The sequence below is a fragment of the Ixodes scapularis genome, unplaced genomic scaffold (genome assembly GCF_016920785.2).
Source record: "Ixodes scapularis isolate PalLabHiFi unplaced genomic scaffold, ASM1692078v2 ptg001212l_1___fragment_4___debris__unscaffolded, whole genome shotgun sequence".
Taxonomy (NCBI): Eukaryota; Metazoa; Arthropoda; class Arachnida; order Ixodida; family Ixodidae; genus Ixodes; species Ixodes scapularis.
The window spans coordinates 203,743-222,229 of NW_024610119.1; the positions used below are offsets into that span (position 1 = coordinate 203,743).

The 18,487-nt window shown below is 46.7% G+C and overlaps 1 protein-coding gene across 1 annotated transcript in view; it reads right to left on the reverse strand.

The window, feature by feature from the left end:
• The window catches only part of LOC8040017 (retinal guanylyl cyclase 1), a 63,943-nt gene extending 46,420 nt beyond the window's left edge, over positions 1 to 17,523 (reverse strand). Inside the window, exons 1-2 of the mRNA XM_042288182.1 lie at positions 17,367 to 17,523; positions 15,920 to 16,069 (exon numbers count right to left, since the gene is read on the reverse strand). Of these exons, the coding sequence (XP_042144116.1) occupies positions 15,920 to 16,069; positions 17,367 to 17,523 (307 nt within the window). The remainder of the gene's footprint in view (positions 1 to 15,919; positions 16,070 to 17,366) is intronic.
• Between the last annotated feature and the right edge of the window lie 964 nt (positions 17,524 to 18,487).

Below are 18,487 nucleotides of genomic sequence, written 5' to 3' on the forward strand. Positions count from 1 at the left end.
ATGAGCAGCTGTGTTTTTCCTTTCATTAATCCAGACAGTTCGAATGGATGTAACCTCTGCTTTTGTACATAACATGTGGATATGAGCCTAAACAACAGGGGAGGCACCCAGCATTAGCATCAGAAGAATGAAAACAGGTTAGAGAGCAGCTGGACTTAATTCTACTTGTTGGCTGATGAGTTCGTGGACGACATGAAGCGTGGAGTCTTCTGCCGCGCATGTCAACCCTCTGTGTACGCCCCTCTTTCAATCTCTTTTTTTTTTTTTGTCTCCGCTTTTGAGGAGATTTGGGGCTAAGGACGTAGGCAATAGGTCACCGGTTCACACTCGACAAGTGCTTCTGGGGAGTCTGTGCCCAACTACATTGCCGTGCTGCGTCGTGTCGCTCAGCACTGCGAGTAGACATAATTTTCGTACAAGTTTTGTGACCGGTTAGTTTGTAGGGTGTGTGAGGAAGCCATTTAGCGACACCTTCTCGCCACACCAGATCTCGCTTTTGCTAGGGCTCAACAACTTGTGATTGCTGTGGAGTGTGCCACAAACGGAAAACCCCACATTTCCGGACTCCAGAGATGGCAGAGGTTCGCCACATGGACAAACACCACCTACACAAGGCATGAAACGGTTCATCAATGCCAAGCCACAGCACTGGCGCACGGAAGACATCTCCGAGTACAGCTAGAAAATGTTGCGCACGGTGCAAGTAGCTATAATTCTGAACACGCCATTTCTGTGGTGGAAAGGGACACATCATACATGCATGCCGTCAGTAGTTGGCCGAATCCCAGCACCAAGCTCCGGAAGTGGAATCCAGTCATCATCTGGATCATTGAACCAAGGCAGAAATCTTCGAAGTTCAAGTAAATGAAATCTTCATCTGCATAGATGGTGAGGCTTGGTCAACAATTGTTCTAAAGAGATAGTGTCGGCTTGGAACGGCAGCATAGACTTAAACCTAAACAGCTCTCCGGACGTATTCACAATGTAAGTTGGTGGTTCTGGGAAATATCAATTTTTCCATGCGGTCTAAGGGAAAGGAGCGTGAGCCATTGTTGCTGACCGTGAAAAGACGTGGAGCAAGCCTGCTTGAAAGAAACCGGTTTGAAGTATTCGAAAAGCTACGTGATGCGTGAGCAACAGACCTTTCCAGAAACATGTGGTACCCCCAGCGTCTACTTTATGCACTGCGACGTCCAGATGTATGGCACGAGGAATTGTCCCAGAAGCGAAGACGGAGTTGATGATTGTTTAACAGTTTGTGATTTCAGAACACGGAGGGGGCAGAGGGAGAGCAAAACAGAGGGTGTGATAACTTTTTTTTACCACTCACTCAATTTTTAGCATTTTCTGAGCTCCTAATGATAAGAAAGACTGAATCGTACTACTTCTACGATATACAAAGTGTTCGAGCCGGCACGAGCGTACATCCGAAGAGCCCCACAATTTCCCCGGTTGCAAGGTCTCTTGGGATTTTCCGGAAAGGTCTATTGCGCATTCAGAAAGGGAGAGAGGGGAGGGGTCCAAGAAGATGACAAATTAAAACACTCTTTGTCGAGGCTTGAGAAAGGATGGTCTTGCTCTTGTCTACCGCCTAACACAACACAAAGCACTACTATTTAAGGTGTCCTTCAATTAGCCGAGCCACTCCCACAGACTCAAGGACTGCCAAAAGAATTTCCAAGGGTCTTCGAGTAAGGACTTGGCGGACCCACATACATTCACACTAAATCTAAACTTCAAACCCAAGTACCACAAGCCTCGACTTGTTCCTTTGGCCCATGAGTCAAAGGAGTAGTACACCATCACGCAACTCGTGCAACAAGGAATTTTGCCTTGGTGCGGAAATCTGCATGGGCTACGCCAGTTGTACCTGTGGGGAAGTCAAACGGCGTGATATGGCTATGTGAATGTTATAAACGCATCATTAATCCAGTCTTGAAACAGAAGTCGTACCCACTGCCAACAGCACAGCAAATGTTGACTCAACTAGTAGCATAGTCCTTTATTACGCTTTTGGTCACAAAACTTCTCTGCAACGCTATAGAAGGGCTTGGTATGCGACTACGTGTGACACTGGGGTTGACAAGGAGCCTGAAAGATGCAAATCTAGCCAGCACCACTGGGAACTGGGCTATTGTAGTTCCGAACCCACTCTGAATGAGCCACCTTTAGATCACGGTGATGCATCAATGCACTGAGAGCATTTCTGACAAGTCTAAGTGTCTTTGGCTCTGTACGCTGAGTCAACTGATCAAACTTTAAAACCTTGATTGCAGGTGCTATTTGTAAACAGTGTGATAGCCGCGTCCCACTAGAGCGACAAACAGCAACAAACGACAGCGACACACGACAACGAACGACAGACTACACCGACAGACAGCCTGTTTGTCGGAGTCCGCCGTCCCACCTGGGTGGACACGACGCAGAACACGGGGGCAAGGAAACTTGTTTCCTAGTGGGACTGGAGTTGTCAACAAAACACTTCAAAATACACAGACAAACAAAGTCTGGTGACGCGGTTTTCGTGTTTTGCTCTTTGGGCATAAAACGCGCCGACAAACACGGTGAAAGGCGCGACGATTACTTTATTTCTTGATTAAATCTTCAGCTTCTCATCGTTTGCTGTTGGCGACTTTCCGTAAACAGTGCTGACAATCGACACCAAACTTTTTCCAAACTAGAAATACCTGAATCGTTCCTTTTGTGGGCCGTTCGAGGCATTCTAGGTGAGCGCCACGGAGTTTCACGCTGATTTTGAGGATGTTTATAACTTTATATTCGAATGATCGAGGGAAAGTGCTCCTTTGTGGACAATACGGCATCCCGATTATCACAGAACGTGATGACAAGTCTCTTGTCTGCCGGAGTGGCTTGCTGCGGAACGTCGTGTCCTACTTCAAGGATAAGCGGTCTTACTTTGGTCGGTCCTCGCACATGGGTGTATCCATCCTGATGCAAGGGCGTAGACTTCGGCGTCTTGAAGCACCACCTTGCACACCAAGTTTTCACGAGCAAAACCAGCCAGAGCAAATTCGCTTTTGCAACACGACCGCCCGGCACCAGCCAGCAAGCCTCGCCCGTGACTACTACATGCAACCGAGGGACCGGAACTGCGGGGCCGGGAACGAGGAGTGGCAGTGGCCACCAAGGGCTTCTCGTTCCGGGAGGAAGGGTAGAAAGGTGGGAAGGGAGAAAACAAAAGGCATAAACGGGCGAGGAGGATAGGTTTGTCTCCGAGAGATGTTCCTCAGTGGGACTGCTTGCTGCACTTCAAGTCCAACGACAGACAAGAACTCGTCCGTCGTCAATCGTTTGTCGGCGATTGTCGGCGACACAGAACTTTGTGGTGTCGTCGGACAAAAACCGGTGTTTGTCGCTCTAGTGGGACGAGGCTATGAATGTTATATTCGGCGGCAACACTTATAAGAACACCGTGCAGAGTCCAAGTAACGTCGCTCTCACGGTCCCCCTCGCTCGGATCAAGTATTGTCAGCGCCAGGAAGCCACGAACATAGATCAGACTCTCTCAACAAACGTCGCAGCATCCTGTTCATTGCACCGTCCTTTTAACAAAAATTCATCAATGAAACGCATTTGATCGCAGTATGCGTTCAATTAACGACGGGGAAGTTTCTGGACCCCCGAGGATGGACGACTCGGCTCATCACGGATGAATTATAAAGCTTTCTCCTGGTAAAAACTGAAGTTAGTAGTTGGAATGCCTCGAATCCTACTTCGAGGCTAAGAACATCACAAGCTCCGCAAAGTAGCAAGCCGTCTTCCTGGCGTTCTGCATGAATAAACCTATGACACCGTACAAGCCCTGCTTGCACCGAAAAAGCTTTCAGATCGAGGTTGAGTTTGAGATCATCAAGCGCCTCAATGAACACCACGACCCCAAGCCAGCGAAAGTGCAGAGTTGGTTCAAATTCCATCAACGGAACAAATCAAACTACGACGGGCTCCGTTCTCGAGTACGTGGCCGCACTTCCTCCGCGATTATCAACTTTTCAAGGATTAGCATCATCAAAGGTCGCGGCGAGCTGTCGACACAAAAGACGATTTGCCACGGTGCTGACGGCTAGTGTAACAGTGGAGGGGGACAGGTTTTGTTCACTTCCGCATATCACACATCAGTTCCGTTAGCCACCACGGCAACTGCAGATTGGCAAATATTTTCTTTTCTTTGCGACTACGCACCGGAATAGCGGTTTTTCGAGGCAAAGTGACACGTTTTTGGTCACTTGAGCTTGGGTAAAAAATATAAAAAATACAAACTGCCAATTCTTTCAACACTAAAATCGTTGCACCACCCCTTTGACGTGCATCACGCAGTAGTGATACATGACTGCGTGCCACTATGATGTTCATCCACATTGAAGCAAGGAGGGACGGCGATTGAACCTCGAATTCCTGGATTCTGCAGTCCAAGCTTCCTGCTTCATGTGCTCCGAGCTGTGGTGCACTAACACGCTCGGCCACCGATCCCCTCAGCAGTGCCATCGAAGGGTTATGCGCCTCGGTCCAGCCCCACGAGCTGACCGCTCGACCAATGTCAGCGACCTTAGTGTAGCTGCATCAGTGTTGGCAACCATTCTTCGTAAAGCAGTCCTTGTTAAGGAGATTAACAGCTTCACTCTGGTTAGTCTAAAACGTTGAAACGTGCCACCTGTGAGAAGAGTGTGGGTTTCCACGGTAAGGTTTTCCTAGTGTGCCACTGCGAAAAGCCCTTTTTGTGTCGCGACTTGGCTCAGGTTGCCTTTCCGGTTGAACCTTTTTGGTGTATGTTACTTGTACCCTAAGATTTCTTAGCTGACGCGGGAGTCTGCTAGCCTCCCATGCATTATGCACTTATTATAAAGTCGCATTCACTTAAGACCTGACTGCTTCTTCCAACACATTTCAAATCAGAGACTTGGCTTGCCAAAGGCATGGTAGCGCTTTTTTGGACGAGGACAAAAGAAAGAAAGACGAGACAGACACGAGCGCTGACTGCAACTATTTAATCAACATGGAAATGAGGCATATATACATGCTCCGATCCTATCGATCAACCAACCCCAGGCCTAGCCGCCACTTGCATGAACTGCACCTCCTTATCGAAAAGGTCGATAGATGCAACGCTGACACACCCCAGCCCTGCCCTTTTTATTTTGTCTGCTTCGATAATCTCCCTAACAGTTATATTTTTATGTTTAGCGAGTATGGAGCATGAGTCAAACAAAGGTTTGCACCCGCAGTCATGGCAATGCATTGAAAGGTGGCCATCCCGATAGTTTTTGATGTTTAGACTATGTTCTCGGAGCCTATCGTTCAGGCATCTCCCAGTCTGACCTACATATTTCTTACCGCATGTTAAGGGAATCTGATATACCACACCCTCAACACAAACGACAAACGACAAATCCGTTTGTCGTTTGTGTTGAGGGTGTGGTATATCAGATTTCCTTAACATGCGGTAAGAAATATGTAGGTCGGACTGGGAGATGCCTGAACGATAGGCTCCGAGAAGATAGTCTAAACATCAAAAACTATCGGGATGGCCACCTTTCAATGCATTGCCATGACTGCGAGTGCAAACCTTTGTTTGACTCATGCTCCGTACTCGCTAAACATAAAAATAGAACTGTTAGGGGGATTATCGAAGCAGACGAAATAAAAAGGGCAGGGCTGGGGTGTGTCAGCGTTGCATCTATCGACCTTTTCGATAAGGAGGTGCAGTTCATGCAAGTGGCGGCTAGGCCTGGGGTTGGTTGATCGATAGGATCGAAGCATGTATATATGCCTCATTTCCATGTTGATTAAATAGTTGCAGTCAGCGCTCGTGTCTGTCTTGTCTTTCTTTCTTTTGTCCTCATCCAAAAAAGCGCTACCATGCCTTTGGGAACCCAAGACCAATACCAACTAGCGCAACATACAGCTTTGACAAATCAGAGACATGTGAAAGAGGGTTGTCCACTTACGCATACTAAGGTTAAATGAGTTTTATTAATGAGTTTCGCTTGAAAAGACGGTGAAGCGAACTGGAATCTGCGACGTTCGTTGAGAAAGTCTGATCTATTTCCAAAGGTCATCCATCCACCAGGAGCGTGACTATAATCCACGACGGGTCCCCTTCACCGACGCTGCTCATTGCAGAGGTCTCCATGCGTCTCGCCTTTACCGTCAACCGACGGGTACGACTTGACGAGCATTCCTTTGACTTTTCGTTGAACTCTTTGCTTGAAACACGCTCTTCCAAGTGTCCCTTGTGGAAAAATTTGCATGCATCTTTAGCGAGCTTGCATTTATCAGGTGAACGCATACCTGCTCAAAGGATACAGGATTTCTTTGATGATCTCGCCCCCTTACTTGTGGTTGCAGTGGAACTGGGCACATTACCTTGTTTCCGCATCTGGAATTGCTGGCTGGCGGCCGACTCTGTTTTCAATGCGAGAGTGTTGGCGCAGTCTAAAGTGATGTTCCGTTCCACTAGCAAACGTTGAAGGTGGGAATCCTTGATGCCACAAATTAATCGGTCCCTCATCATCACTTCGAGCGGTAGCACAGCGGAGAATTCTCTCGCTGGGGCTTGCGGGACCTGTCGAGTCTTTTGTGGTGAACTGGCATTTGACACAAGCATGGCTGTGGTGGCCGTTGCCAGAGAGGGTGTGGTCGTTGTGGCCGTCACTGTACCGAAGTTGCAGTCGGCAGTGATTTTTTGCAGTGCGACCACATCCTCGGAGACGGAGCCCATCGTAGTTTGATTCGTACCGTTGATGGAATTTGAACCGACTGAGCACTTTCGCTGGCTTGGGGTCGTGGTGCTCATTGAGGCGCTTGATGATCTCAAGCTCGACCTCCGAAGCTTTTTGTGCGTGGGCAGGGCTCGTACGGTGTCGTAGGATTATTCATGCAGAACGCCAGGAAGACGGCTTGCATCTTTGCGGAGCTTGTGATGTTCTTAGCCTTGAAGTAGGATTCGAGGCATTCCAACTACAAACTTCAGTTTTCACCAGGAGAAAGCTTTATAATTCATCCGTGATGAGCGGAGCCGTCCATCCTCAGGGGTCCAGAAACTTCCTCGTCGTTAATTGAACGCAAACTGGGGTTAAATGCGTTTCATTGATGAATTTTGGTTAAAAGGACGGTACTATCAGAGCATTGATGCATCACTGTGATCTAAAGGTGGCTCATTCAGAGTGGGTTCGGAACTACAATAGCACGTCCTGGATGCCCAGTTCCCAGTGGTGCTGGCTAGATTGACAGCTTTCAGGCTCCTTGTCAATTCCAGTGCCATACGTAGTCGCACACCAAGCCCTCCTATAGCGTTACGGAGAAGTTTTGTGACCAGAAGCGTAATAAAGGACTACGCTACAAGTTAACATTTGCTGTGCTGTTGGCAGTCGGTACGACTTCTGTTTCAAGACTGGATTAATGATGCGTTTATGACATGGACATAGCCATATCACGCCGTGTGACTTCCCCACGGGTACAACCGGAGTAGTCCATGTAGATTTCCGCACCGGGGGCAAAATTCCTTGTTGCACGAGTTGCGTGATAGTGTACTACACCTTTGGCTCATGGGCCAAAGGAACAAGTCGACGCTTGTGGTACTTGGGTTTAAGTTTAGATTTAGTGTGAAAGTATGTGGGTCCGCCAAGTCCTTACTCGAAGACCCTTGGAAATTCTTTTGGCAGTCCTTGAGTCTGTGGGAGTGGCTCGGCTAATTGAAGGACACCTTAAATAGTAGTGCTTTGTGTTGTGTTAGGCGGTAGACAAGAGCAAGACCGTCCTTTCTCAAGCCTCGACAAAGAGTGTTTCAATTTGTCATCTTCTTGGACCCCTCCCCTCTCTCCCTTTCTGAATGCGCAATAGACCTTTCCGGAAAATCCCAAGAGACCTTGCAACCGGGGAAATTGTGGGGCTCTTCGGATGTACGCTCGTGCCGGCTCGAACACTTTGTATATCGTAGAAGTAGCACAATTCAGTCTTTCTTATCATTAGGAGCTCAGAAAATGCTAAAAATTGAGTGAGTGGTAAAAAAAAAGTTATCACACCCTCTGTTTTGCTCTCCCTCTGCCCCCTCCGTGTTCTGAAATCACAAACTGTTAAACAAACATCAACTCCGTCTTCGCTTCTGGGACAATTCCTCGTGCCAGACATCTGGACGTCGCAGTGCATAAAGTAGACGCTGGGGGTACCACATGTTTCTGGAAAGGTCTGTTGCTCACGCATCACGTAGCTTATCGAATACTTCAAACCGGTTTCTTTCAAGCAGGCTTGCTCCACGTCTTTTCACGGTCAGCAACAATGGCTCACGCTCCTTTCCCTTGAACCGCATGGAAAAATTGATATTTCCCAGAACCACCAACTTACATTGTGAATACGTCCGGAGAGCTGTTTAGGTTTAAGTCTATGCTGCCGTTCCAAGCCGACACTATCTCTTTAGAACAATTGTTGACCAAGCCTCACCATCTATGCAGATGAAGATTTCATTTACTTGAACTTCGAAGATTTCTGCCTTGGTTCAATGATCCAGATGATGACTGGATTAAACTTCCGGAGCTTGGTGCTGGGATTCGGCCAACTACTGACGGCATGCATGTATGATGTGTCCCTTTCCACCACAGAAATGGCGTGTTCAGAATTATAGCTACTTGCACCGTGCGCAACATTTTCTAGCTGTACTCGGAGATGTCTTCCGTGCGCCAGTGCTGTGGCTTGGCATTGATGAACCGTTTCATGCCTTGTGTAGGTGGTGTTTGTCTATGTGGCGAACCTCTGCCATCTCTGGAGTCCGGAAATGTGGGGTTTTCCGTTTGTGGCACACTCCACAGCAATCACAAGTTGTTGAGCCCTAGCAAAAGCGAGATCTGGTGTGGCGAGAAGGTGTCGCTAAATGGCTTCCTCACACACCCTACAAACTAACCGGTCACAAAACTTGTATGAAAATTATGTCTACTCGCAGTGCTGAGCGACACGACGCAGCACGGCAATGTAGTTGGGCACAGACTCCCCGGAAGCACTTGTCGAGTGTGAACCGGTGACCTATTGCCTACGTCCTTAGCCCCCAAATCTCCTCAAAAGCGGAGACAAAAAAAAAAAAAAAAAGAGATTGAAAGAGGGGCGTACACAGAGGGTTGACATGCGCGGCAGAAGACTCCACGCTTCATGTCGTCCACGAACTCATCAGCCAACAAGTAGAATTAAGTCCAGCTGCTCTCTAACCTGTTTTCATTCTTCTGATGCTAATGCTGGGTGCCTCCCCTGTTGTTTATGCTCATATCCACATGTTATGTACAAAAGCAGAGGTTACATCCATTCGAACTGTCTGGATTAATGAAAGGAAAAACACAGCTGCTCATCCGAACAGATACAATCAAACGTCTGCTCCGTGTCCAGGATTTTTGAGTGCAATTTTGAATCCGACACGAGTTCTTAAAACTGATTATTTTGCAGCCGTGTCAGTTTCGGGCTCAATTTCACATTTTGTCACATGCACACACAATTTCACAGGCACACAAGTGTGATGTAAAATTCCGACATGGTGCAAATTAAGTAAGAACAGAAGAGGTTTATTCATTGTTTACAATTGGTGTTTACAGCGAAAGGTGTCACACTTTAAGGCTATTTCACTCACCTGCAAACTGCTTACGAAGGGAATGACTTCATACCGATTTAAGCATCTTGTGACTGACTGGTCAGCCACTGGTCATAAGCTGTTGCAAGTGTGTGAAGCTGCTTTTATATGAATAAGCTGTAGTAGCTTCCAAAGTTACAGCTTTCATGTGCGTTTGAGGCGACATGCCCGTTTGCTTTACCCTAGGTCTCGAGAGAAACTATTATTACCATTTGTGAACTTCTTTTTGTACACGTAAACTGTTGCTTTTCAGTGTGAACTTGCCATTTTGCAAGGGACTGAGGAAATAGCATTCTTTGAAACCAGCACTGCATTGCAACAATATATTTAACGTGGTGAAATAAAAACTTTTCGAGTTCAAAGTATGCACTCTTGTTTTTTCTCTTCATAGTTCCACTGGGCATGCCTATCGTCATACGAGTGTTTCTGACGGTACTAAGCTAATTTCTTTACCACTTCCCCAATTTGCGGTTCGAGCGTAGAGCAGCTTTTTTTATTTTGGGTCGGGAGAGCCGCGGCACCGCTAGAAGGCAAGCACGAAGATCTGCGTCGCCGCGAGTAACGGTGATGCGATGACAGCGTACAGGCGAAATAAAAATGCTGACAATACTTCAAATTCAGCTTGTGGGTCGGCGTAAGCGTTCGTGACGACAGAGCATATTTTCGTATCGAAAAAGGCAAGCGTTCATGCATGACATGGTTCACATCCGCCGCGTCGGCGACGAACCTGCGCGGCAAGAATAGCGGCGACATCGAGACCCGACGTTGGAAACCGAAGGCTCGACTTCGGAAACCAGCGGTAGGCGTTGGTAGTAACCTTGCTTCGCTCTTATCAAGCGACGAGTTGAGAACGCTAAGAGAAGTACTTGCGCCTTTTACGCACTCCTGTGCAGAAGCACGATGCGAGACGTCGCATACTGCGGGCGTCGCGTAGTTGCGTCACCAAGTGTTGAGTCCCTCGCGTCACCGCGTTCACAGCGTCTCAGCCGCGACTGCGTCGATCACGTAGGCTTCCCGCCTCAAGCGTTTCTGGCTTCAGCCGCGACTGCACCGATGATCGACCGCGTACGATTCGTGCTTCAGGCGGCGGCGGGCGCCATGTTTACCTTGCCACAGCGGCGCGAGTGACGTGATGTCACGTGACAATTCGCTAACCAATAAAACAACTGGTTTCGGTTTGGAGCGGAAGTGACGTCAGGTCACGTGACATGACAAATTGCCTTGGCGGAAGTGACGTCATGTCACGTGACAAGGGGGCGTGGCCAGGTGCTGTACGGGATATGGTTTGCTTATACGCGTGTCGGCACTGTCTACGCTCACACCGCCCTCTCTTGGTCGTTGTTCCAAGCGTTTGCGTGCCTAGTTTCCTTTCCTTCCGCGGGGTGGCGGTTCCGTAGCGCGTGTCTAGTTTCCTCCGGGTGGCGGTCCCGTCGCGCGTGTCTAGTTTCCTCCGGCTCCTCGGGGCGAGTGTGCGTTGTGTGCTAAACAGCTTCGCTGGTCGTCCACCTTCATATAGTGCAATGGCTCATGATTTTTGAACAAATCTCATATTCTGAACAAATGGGCAGAAAAATATATTTCTAATATTTTACTTGTTGACGTTTATAAATAACTGCTTTGAGTTAGCGAGTAAATGCTCAAATTGTCTGGGCGCAAATCTCAGATGCTATCGCACACATTTTGTATTTTTATATGAGGCCCGCCGAGTCGGTGGTGATACCTGTCGGTATCTTGATCCGCACTGATGTTGAGGCGTGGACATTTTGGAAAAAATCTGTCTTGCTTGATGTCTCTAAAGCAGGGTTGGACCGAGATACTTCGAAAAGTATTCCGGAATAAAAATACTGAGATACAGGTATTTCCAGGCCAAAGTACAGATATTGAGAAAGCGTCGTCTTTTATGAAACCAGATATCCCTGGTAATAATTCTGCAAAAATGGATAAAAATATTTCGGAATAAAGATATATGCAATAATATGTATCTTTTCATAAACGGAGGGTGTAGTTTATGGCAAATACAAAGGGTGATGATTGTGTTCCTCTCTTCGTGTCAGTTTAGGCACGTCCCCTTACCTCAAACTCTTTTTCCGTTCAAAACCATCATCCTAACCGCGGTCAAAAATCATTATTAACCTCTGTGACCCACTCAGCTACTGTACGCTGTTACAAGTTAAGAAAAGCACGACAAGCTTCTCCTACGAATCCCTGCACTCTTTCCACTTTGTAAGAGCGAAAAATGGAGATGCAGCGGGTCTCTCCTCGCCTCCATTCCAGCGTTCACTCTTATAAAGTGAAACAAGTTGAGGGCTTTTAAAGGAAGAGCTTGCTCTGCTTTTCTTCACCAGCAACAGGTTATAGACCTTTCCAAAAAGAGCTCTCTGGCTGCCACCATTTTGCGACTCTCGTTACACCTATCAGTCTGACATTTCTGTCACCCTCCTGGTCTGTGAAAACCCTTTCAGCGCTACCTGCGTAGTGCATTCGGAGTTCGCCGGTATTTCTTGAATGTTTTTACTCTATTTACCTGTTCAGGATGCTTTCCCTTTTTTTGTCATTTTACATTGTGAGAACCAGGGTATACTAGGGCTTGTAGTCTGCTCGGCCTTGGCGGGAAACGAACTAAAAAAGCAACCGTCGAACAACCCGCGAAACGGGCAATTCGACGTTTTTAGGGGATTTTTTTACGCTGAGATATTCTCAGGAAGGCTTTCCCAGCTATATTCTCGGTCTTCAATAAAATTAGCTAACTTGGTGCGGGGTAAAGTACAGAAAGAACACGCCCATTCCTTTGCTTCAGTGCTGTGCAAAACAAAACAAAAACTTTTTTAAAACTTGTTTTAAAAGAAGTCAGGGTTCCGTCCGATCGTCTTAAAGGGACTGTTGTCGACATGGTAGATGGCATATGCAGTGTTGTTTGAGATATTCATCAAATAAACCGAATTCGAATATCGCGGCGCCGTGGGTACATACAATATGTTTATCAATTAATGAAACTTGTTGAATTTCATGTTGTGAGCGGGAAATACCCATGCCTTTCGCCTATCTTGTGAGGTCAAATATTTGCGGCACTCAAGACTTTTGCAGATCATATGGCGGAGGCTATGGTAATCTGAAAAGGTTGCGTAAAAGGAAACAAACATTCAAGTTGCATTCACCCTGTCGCGCACGGTCTCAACAAAATAGCTTTGATTCGTTTGAATAGTATATTTTAAAACGGTACAATGCTTTCTTAAAGGACCTCATGCATTCTATAATCCATGAAGTACGAAAAATAAAAATAAAAGGAGCAATTTATTTCCCACCAGTGTCCGGAATTGCGCCTACGCAGGTTGCCGCAGCCCACTGAGAAGAAAACCCACTGACGTACACTCTCAAGACTAGGGACGCGCTCTCTATATTGCGCTGTTCGAGACTGCGCAGGAAAGGAGCATTCACTGGACGCTATATTTGAGGGCGATGTTTAAAACGCATGCCGGGAACAAGCTCACATTAAAAGGCTGCTAAGACCGGCAATCTTGATGGTGCGGAATGCACGTCGCAAAGCTCTGCGTCAGCACATGCTCAGCAAACACGCACACAGCTATGGAAAATACGACCTACAGAGGCTGACAACTGCCTATCATGCTTGATAAAAAGTTCTGCCCGAAATGAACTTTGTCCTGCTATGAGTGCGCGTCTCGAACTGTCTACTGAATGCTTCTGAGTCACCCAGGATGGCGAGGTTGGACAACAGAGCCGAACCTTTCTGCGCTAAGCCATTTTAGTTTGCACGGAACCTGATGCAACATAAGTGAAAAATAAGCTCTCACAAGTCCTTTAGTGTTCATGATTGATGTTTTTCTCCTCTCCACTCGCCTCCTTTCAAGCCTTAGTTAAACTAAAATGGAAAGATTAGAGGGTTTTCTGGGAGGAATGCATTCTACTATTCTTGCAAGTAACCTTTCTCCGCACCAATTTTATTTGCAGGGTTCTTTCTTCTCTAAGGGAGCTACTCGGCGGGCTTATCAAAATGATTTTGAAGTTATCGTAAAAACCGAACTGTTATTTTTCTACCGAAGATGAAACTTGATACTCAATCCTGGCAATGTATTGCCATCTAATCGAAGTATTGTAAATGCATTTTACTACTGAGATACGGATACATTTTTTCTTTTAAGCGTATCTCAATACAAAAATACAGATGGTAAAAGGTATTTCTAAGATGCTATTCTAACAGAGTTGCATCGCGATACAGCTCGGCCATCGTCTAGATAGAGGCTGTGGCCGCAATGCTTGCCATATTTGTGCAAGCCTAAAAAAATTTAATGTGCGTCGTTTTTTATCCCGGCGTGGGGGAAAATCTGTATTTGTTTCTTTGGTTTTTATTTGTATGTAGTGTTTTCTACTGCTTATGGGTTTTCATGTTTGATTTGTCCTGATCAAGTAGTTTTTCGTCATCTGTCAGGCATTCAGTTTGTCTGGGCATGCTGGATGGTTTGGCCGTAAAGAAGGGGTGCGGGGGGGGGGGGGGGGGAGGGGGGAGGGGGGGCTGTTGCCTTGTCAGACATTGTGAATACCTTTTGTGATGGCCCCCCAGACAGTTATATTCCTCAGTGGCTATCTCAATAAACTTTGAACTTGAACTTGGTTAGAGGAAATTCTTACTTAATTTCCGAGAAACCGGTGTCGAGAGCCTCTGGTGGTGAAGATTTAGATTACATCATGCGCGTAAACCTTTTCTTATGGTTTACTAAAACTCAAGTCTGAAGAAATGATAGTTCTCATTTGTTATGACTGATTATGTTGCATCTAATTAGATGTAAGTCAACTTTTTGACGCATACCCCTTTGGAATTAGGTTTTATTTAAGTCGATAGTAAATGTTCCGCTACCCTGGAAGCACGAGGGCTTGACGGGCGGGAAAAGTCAAAGCACAGTGAAACTGCCAGAAGGACTGCATTTATGAAATAGGCCGAACGCATCGGTTGAAGCATAACTGAAATGGAGATAGACCCTATTGGTATGACATTTGGGATGGAATAACGTTCAGGGTACTTTAATTATTGAAATTATAAAAAAATAATCATCTATATATTTATGCCAGATTGTAAATTGTAGCGTTTATGAAAACCTCGGTTTCGCCAAGGTCGATTCTTAGAAGTTTAGAAAGAACATATTTTTCGTTTGTGTTGCATGATGTTTTGTGCACATTATTCGGGATAGACCCGCTTAGAAAAAAGTAACGTTTCAGTAGATTTTGAATTAAAATCAATGCTTAAGTTCGTTGTTCATGTGCAAAAAATAACACGTCTAAAAATGTGTTTTGGAACCCTCACAACAAAAATTTGAATATACTAGGCGCACCATATAAAAAAAAAGCTTTGTGAACAAAATCATTGCGCATATATCATTAATATATGTGACCTCCATTTTGTCAAAGTGTCGTTCATATTATGCGACTGTTCATAATATTGAGACAAAAATGCATATATTTACCCGGGTCGTCCTCAAAATTAATGTCTTTAGTGTAGGGTATCTATAATAAGTAGTCAATTTTAGCGAAACATGACTGTATATTTGAACCAAGCATACATATATTTAAAGAAAAAAACACTTAAAAGAAAGCTTCATTGATAGCAACCTTTTGCGGCTTATTGTAATGAAAACATTTTATGATCGCCATTCTGGTCAGTCATTGTTTAAAAACTATGCAGCACCAGTTGCTCTTCTGAAAATTTCCGGATCGATCGTTTCGAAAACAGTTTCCCCTCATCGCCACTGACACAGATAGACCAAACGATTGAGGTTAACGTCGTATTAGTGAGCACTGTGAACACTAGAATTTAACCAGTATGCAATTTCATTAGCACTGTATCCTAATAGCACGTATATAACTCTTTCTAAACTTGCATCATTACCGACGAACTTACTAACAAGTACACCCAGTAAAGTTTGCACATTTCAGAGGGAACACGGGACTTGTATTTCTCTTTGGTGCAGTAAGTTGGAAGGCAATTAGCATCGGCCATAATCCCCGCGCAATAAGAACCCTCGGATCCTAAAACCCGAGGGGGCGCATGCAGTATTGTTAGGACGAATTATATTCCGTTCATCCGAAGCTGAAAGTGCGGGGGAGATAAACCGTCTCCCTTTCATCACCGGACCGCGCGCTCTCATCTCGTGGGTGCGGTGGGAGATGCGACTACGGGGCAAAGGACAGACGTAAGACTGTTTGAATGAGTGCAAAGATTCCGTCGCACTTTCAGCTTGGGGCGAACGGCGTATGGGTCAGTGGGCCGATATGGAGGGATCTCCATACCTTCGGCGGTGAGCGGCAGCATGCAGTAGGGGTCTCCCCTCAGCAAGACTTCTTGCATGACGATGGCGAAGCTGTACACGTCCCCAGCCTGGGTGCCCCTGCGAAGCAGGCCACAGTCCCGCAGCAGCTCGGGAGCAGTCCACAGGAGGTCTGCGAGAGGGCGACAGAGGAATGCTCATCTTTTGTTTTTGTCACAATAGTGAGGTTCTGTAACGATCTAAATACGATTGAGGCTTAGAAGCGGCAACTGCTGCCGCAGCTTGCTAGGTGGCGCAAGCTACCACACGTTACAAAGGGCATGGCCAATATCATTTATCCATCCAGAAAAGAGGAGCAAGGGTCGCGCCTGCAGCACGAGGGCGCTGGGCCGAGCCAACACCACCTAGCATAATCAAAGTCTGTACACTAGAATCTGTATTGTCATCATAGTGAGATCGAGCGAAGACACGGATTGGATACGAGTGCTGCGTCAGTGGTCGGCTGACTCTCGCGTCCAACCGACGCGTCAAAGGCAGCTTGGCGCCGGGCTCGGGTCTAATTGCGGAGTAGACGCCATCCGACTGCGATGACATTTCATGGAGGAAGAGGACGATGTTCGCGGGCCTTCATTATTCCAGGTGGTATTGGCACAGCAGAGACAGGAAGCCGGACGCCACCGTACTGCAACCTACCGGCAGTTCAAGGGCCAGTTGACGAAGCAATTCGTTCGTCGCGGTCTGTAACGTGTCCGACAGACTGTTATTTGGGGCGGACGTGAGCAGAGGGGTTCTAAATAACACGCATTTAAAATCTATCTTTGGGAAGTGCCGAAGAGACAGGTTAGTTTTCAGTGGGGCCGGAACCTCCTGCGTTCCTGCCCTAGCCAACGTAAACGGGTGCGTAGTTCAACTCTTCGCCAAAGGTCGCGTAGCCATCGTATTTTTGGGACAACTATACTCCGTTCCACTTTAAGTATACGTCTGCAGCCAACGCTGCGATCCGATAGACTCAATCAAGCACTGCCAGATGTGTATCCTCATGACGCTCGCCATTGTTGTGAGCTAGCAATTAGAGGCTAAACCAATCACGCACAGAAAAAAAGCGCTATATTGGGGCGGATTTAATGTGCGTGATTGTTTAAGGCGGTGATAGTAATCCAACAAAAGCGACGAGCGCCATGATGATGCACGTTTTGTGCTGCTTGATTGGCATCATCCGATCGTAGGTTTGGGGACCGTCGGAGTATAATGCGAAACAGAGTATAGCTAACGTAATTTCATGCAAAATCTAACACCTTGCAGTGTCTCTGTCACAGACGAAAGTCGGAGGGATGCATGCTCAGCGCCAGCTTATTGGAAGGCAAGGTTCGGGGCCGAAGTGCGCGACGTCGTCACCACAGAGAAGCCTGTGGACTTGGCTGTTGCCCGAGGGTAGGCGCACGGGCTCTCTTTCGCATGGTTGCACGTACCCTTGGCGGACCGTACGAGGGTGGCGATAGACTGCAGATCTTGAAAGGCTGGGAGGCCGTAGTCCGTGACCTTGAGCACCCAACGAGAATCGATGACGCAGTTCCGGGAAGTCAGGTGGCCGTGGTGACGGATGGGCGAGTTGTGGATGTAGCGCATACCCTGTGTGCAACGAAATGTGACACCCGTATATACGTATACACTTCGGAAACTAAATGTATTGCATGCTTAGAGGGCAAGAAGACTGTGCTTGAAACTTTGACTGTCATTTGTTTAGAAAATTATTTTAAATAGCGCGCCCCACATGCTCAACTGTGGACAGGCATGGTCATAACTCATATGAAACACCATGGATGGACTTTAAGCGTGGTACCCTCGTCGCCGTCTTCCATCAAGCCCCCCCCCCCCTTTCCCCCGCTCTTTACGTATGACTCTCTCGCTACCCACACCTGTTGCAGGTTAAAAGCGCTGTGCAACGATATTGGGTAGGAATGTTCCTCACTTTACTCAAGCGTACTGACACTAGCAGTACCCATATACCCGCAAGCAACGCCACTGAACAAATGATTTTTTTCTAGCCCTGTAACTTGAAGGATAAACGTGAACGTTTTCTTTTTGTCTTTCCATCGCAAAACGTCATGACGAATGTTGGGGGGTAGCATGGTTGTACTTGTCAACACTGCGATCTTCAGGATTTAGTCATCAATCTTTGCGAACCTCGTGATAACAATGATAGAGTGATAATGTACGCTGGAGATTGAACTGGCGCTAGTGTCTGCGCGACTTCCAGGAGGCAAATTGAAGCAGACAGCGACCAGTCTTCTTTTGCGGTGCTTCTGTGCATTCCATGAAAAAACGTGCGTGCATTTCCCTTTTCACCGGAAAAAAACAAAAAAACAAAACATGCATCACTTTTGTTATTTGGGGTTGTAACGAATAGTATCTGCCTTTATTATCACTGTAAAAGTGCAATTGCTCTGGTTATAGTATTTGTTTCACCAGAGAACGATGTTAAACCTCGCTATATTTAAGCCCCAAACCTTTGTTGCATAGAAGGTGTGTAAAAACGAGCCACGATTGAAAGCAAAATAACAATCGAAAGAGATATAAGGTGTGTTCAATG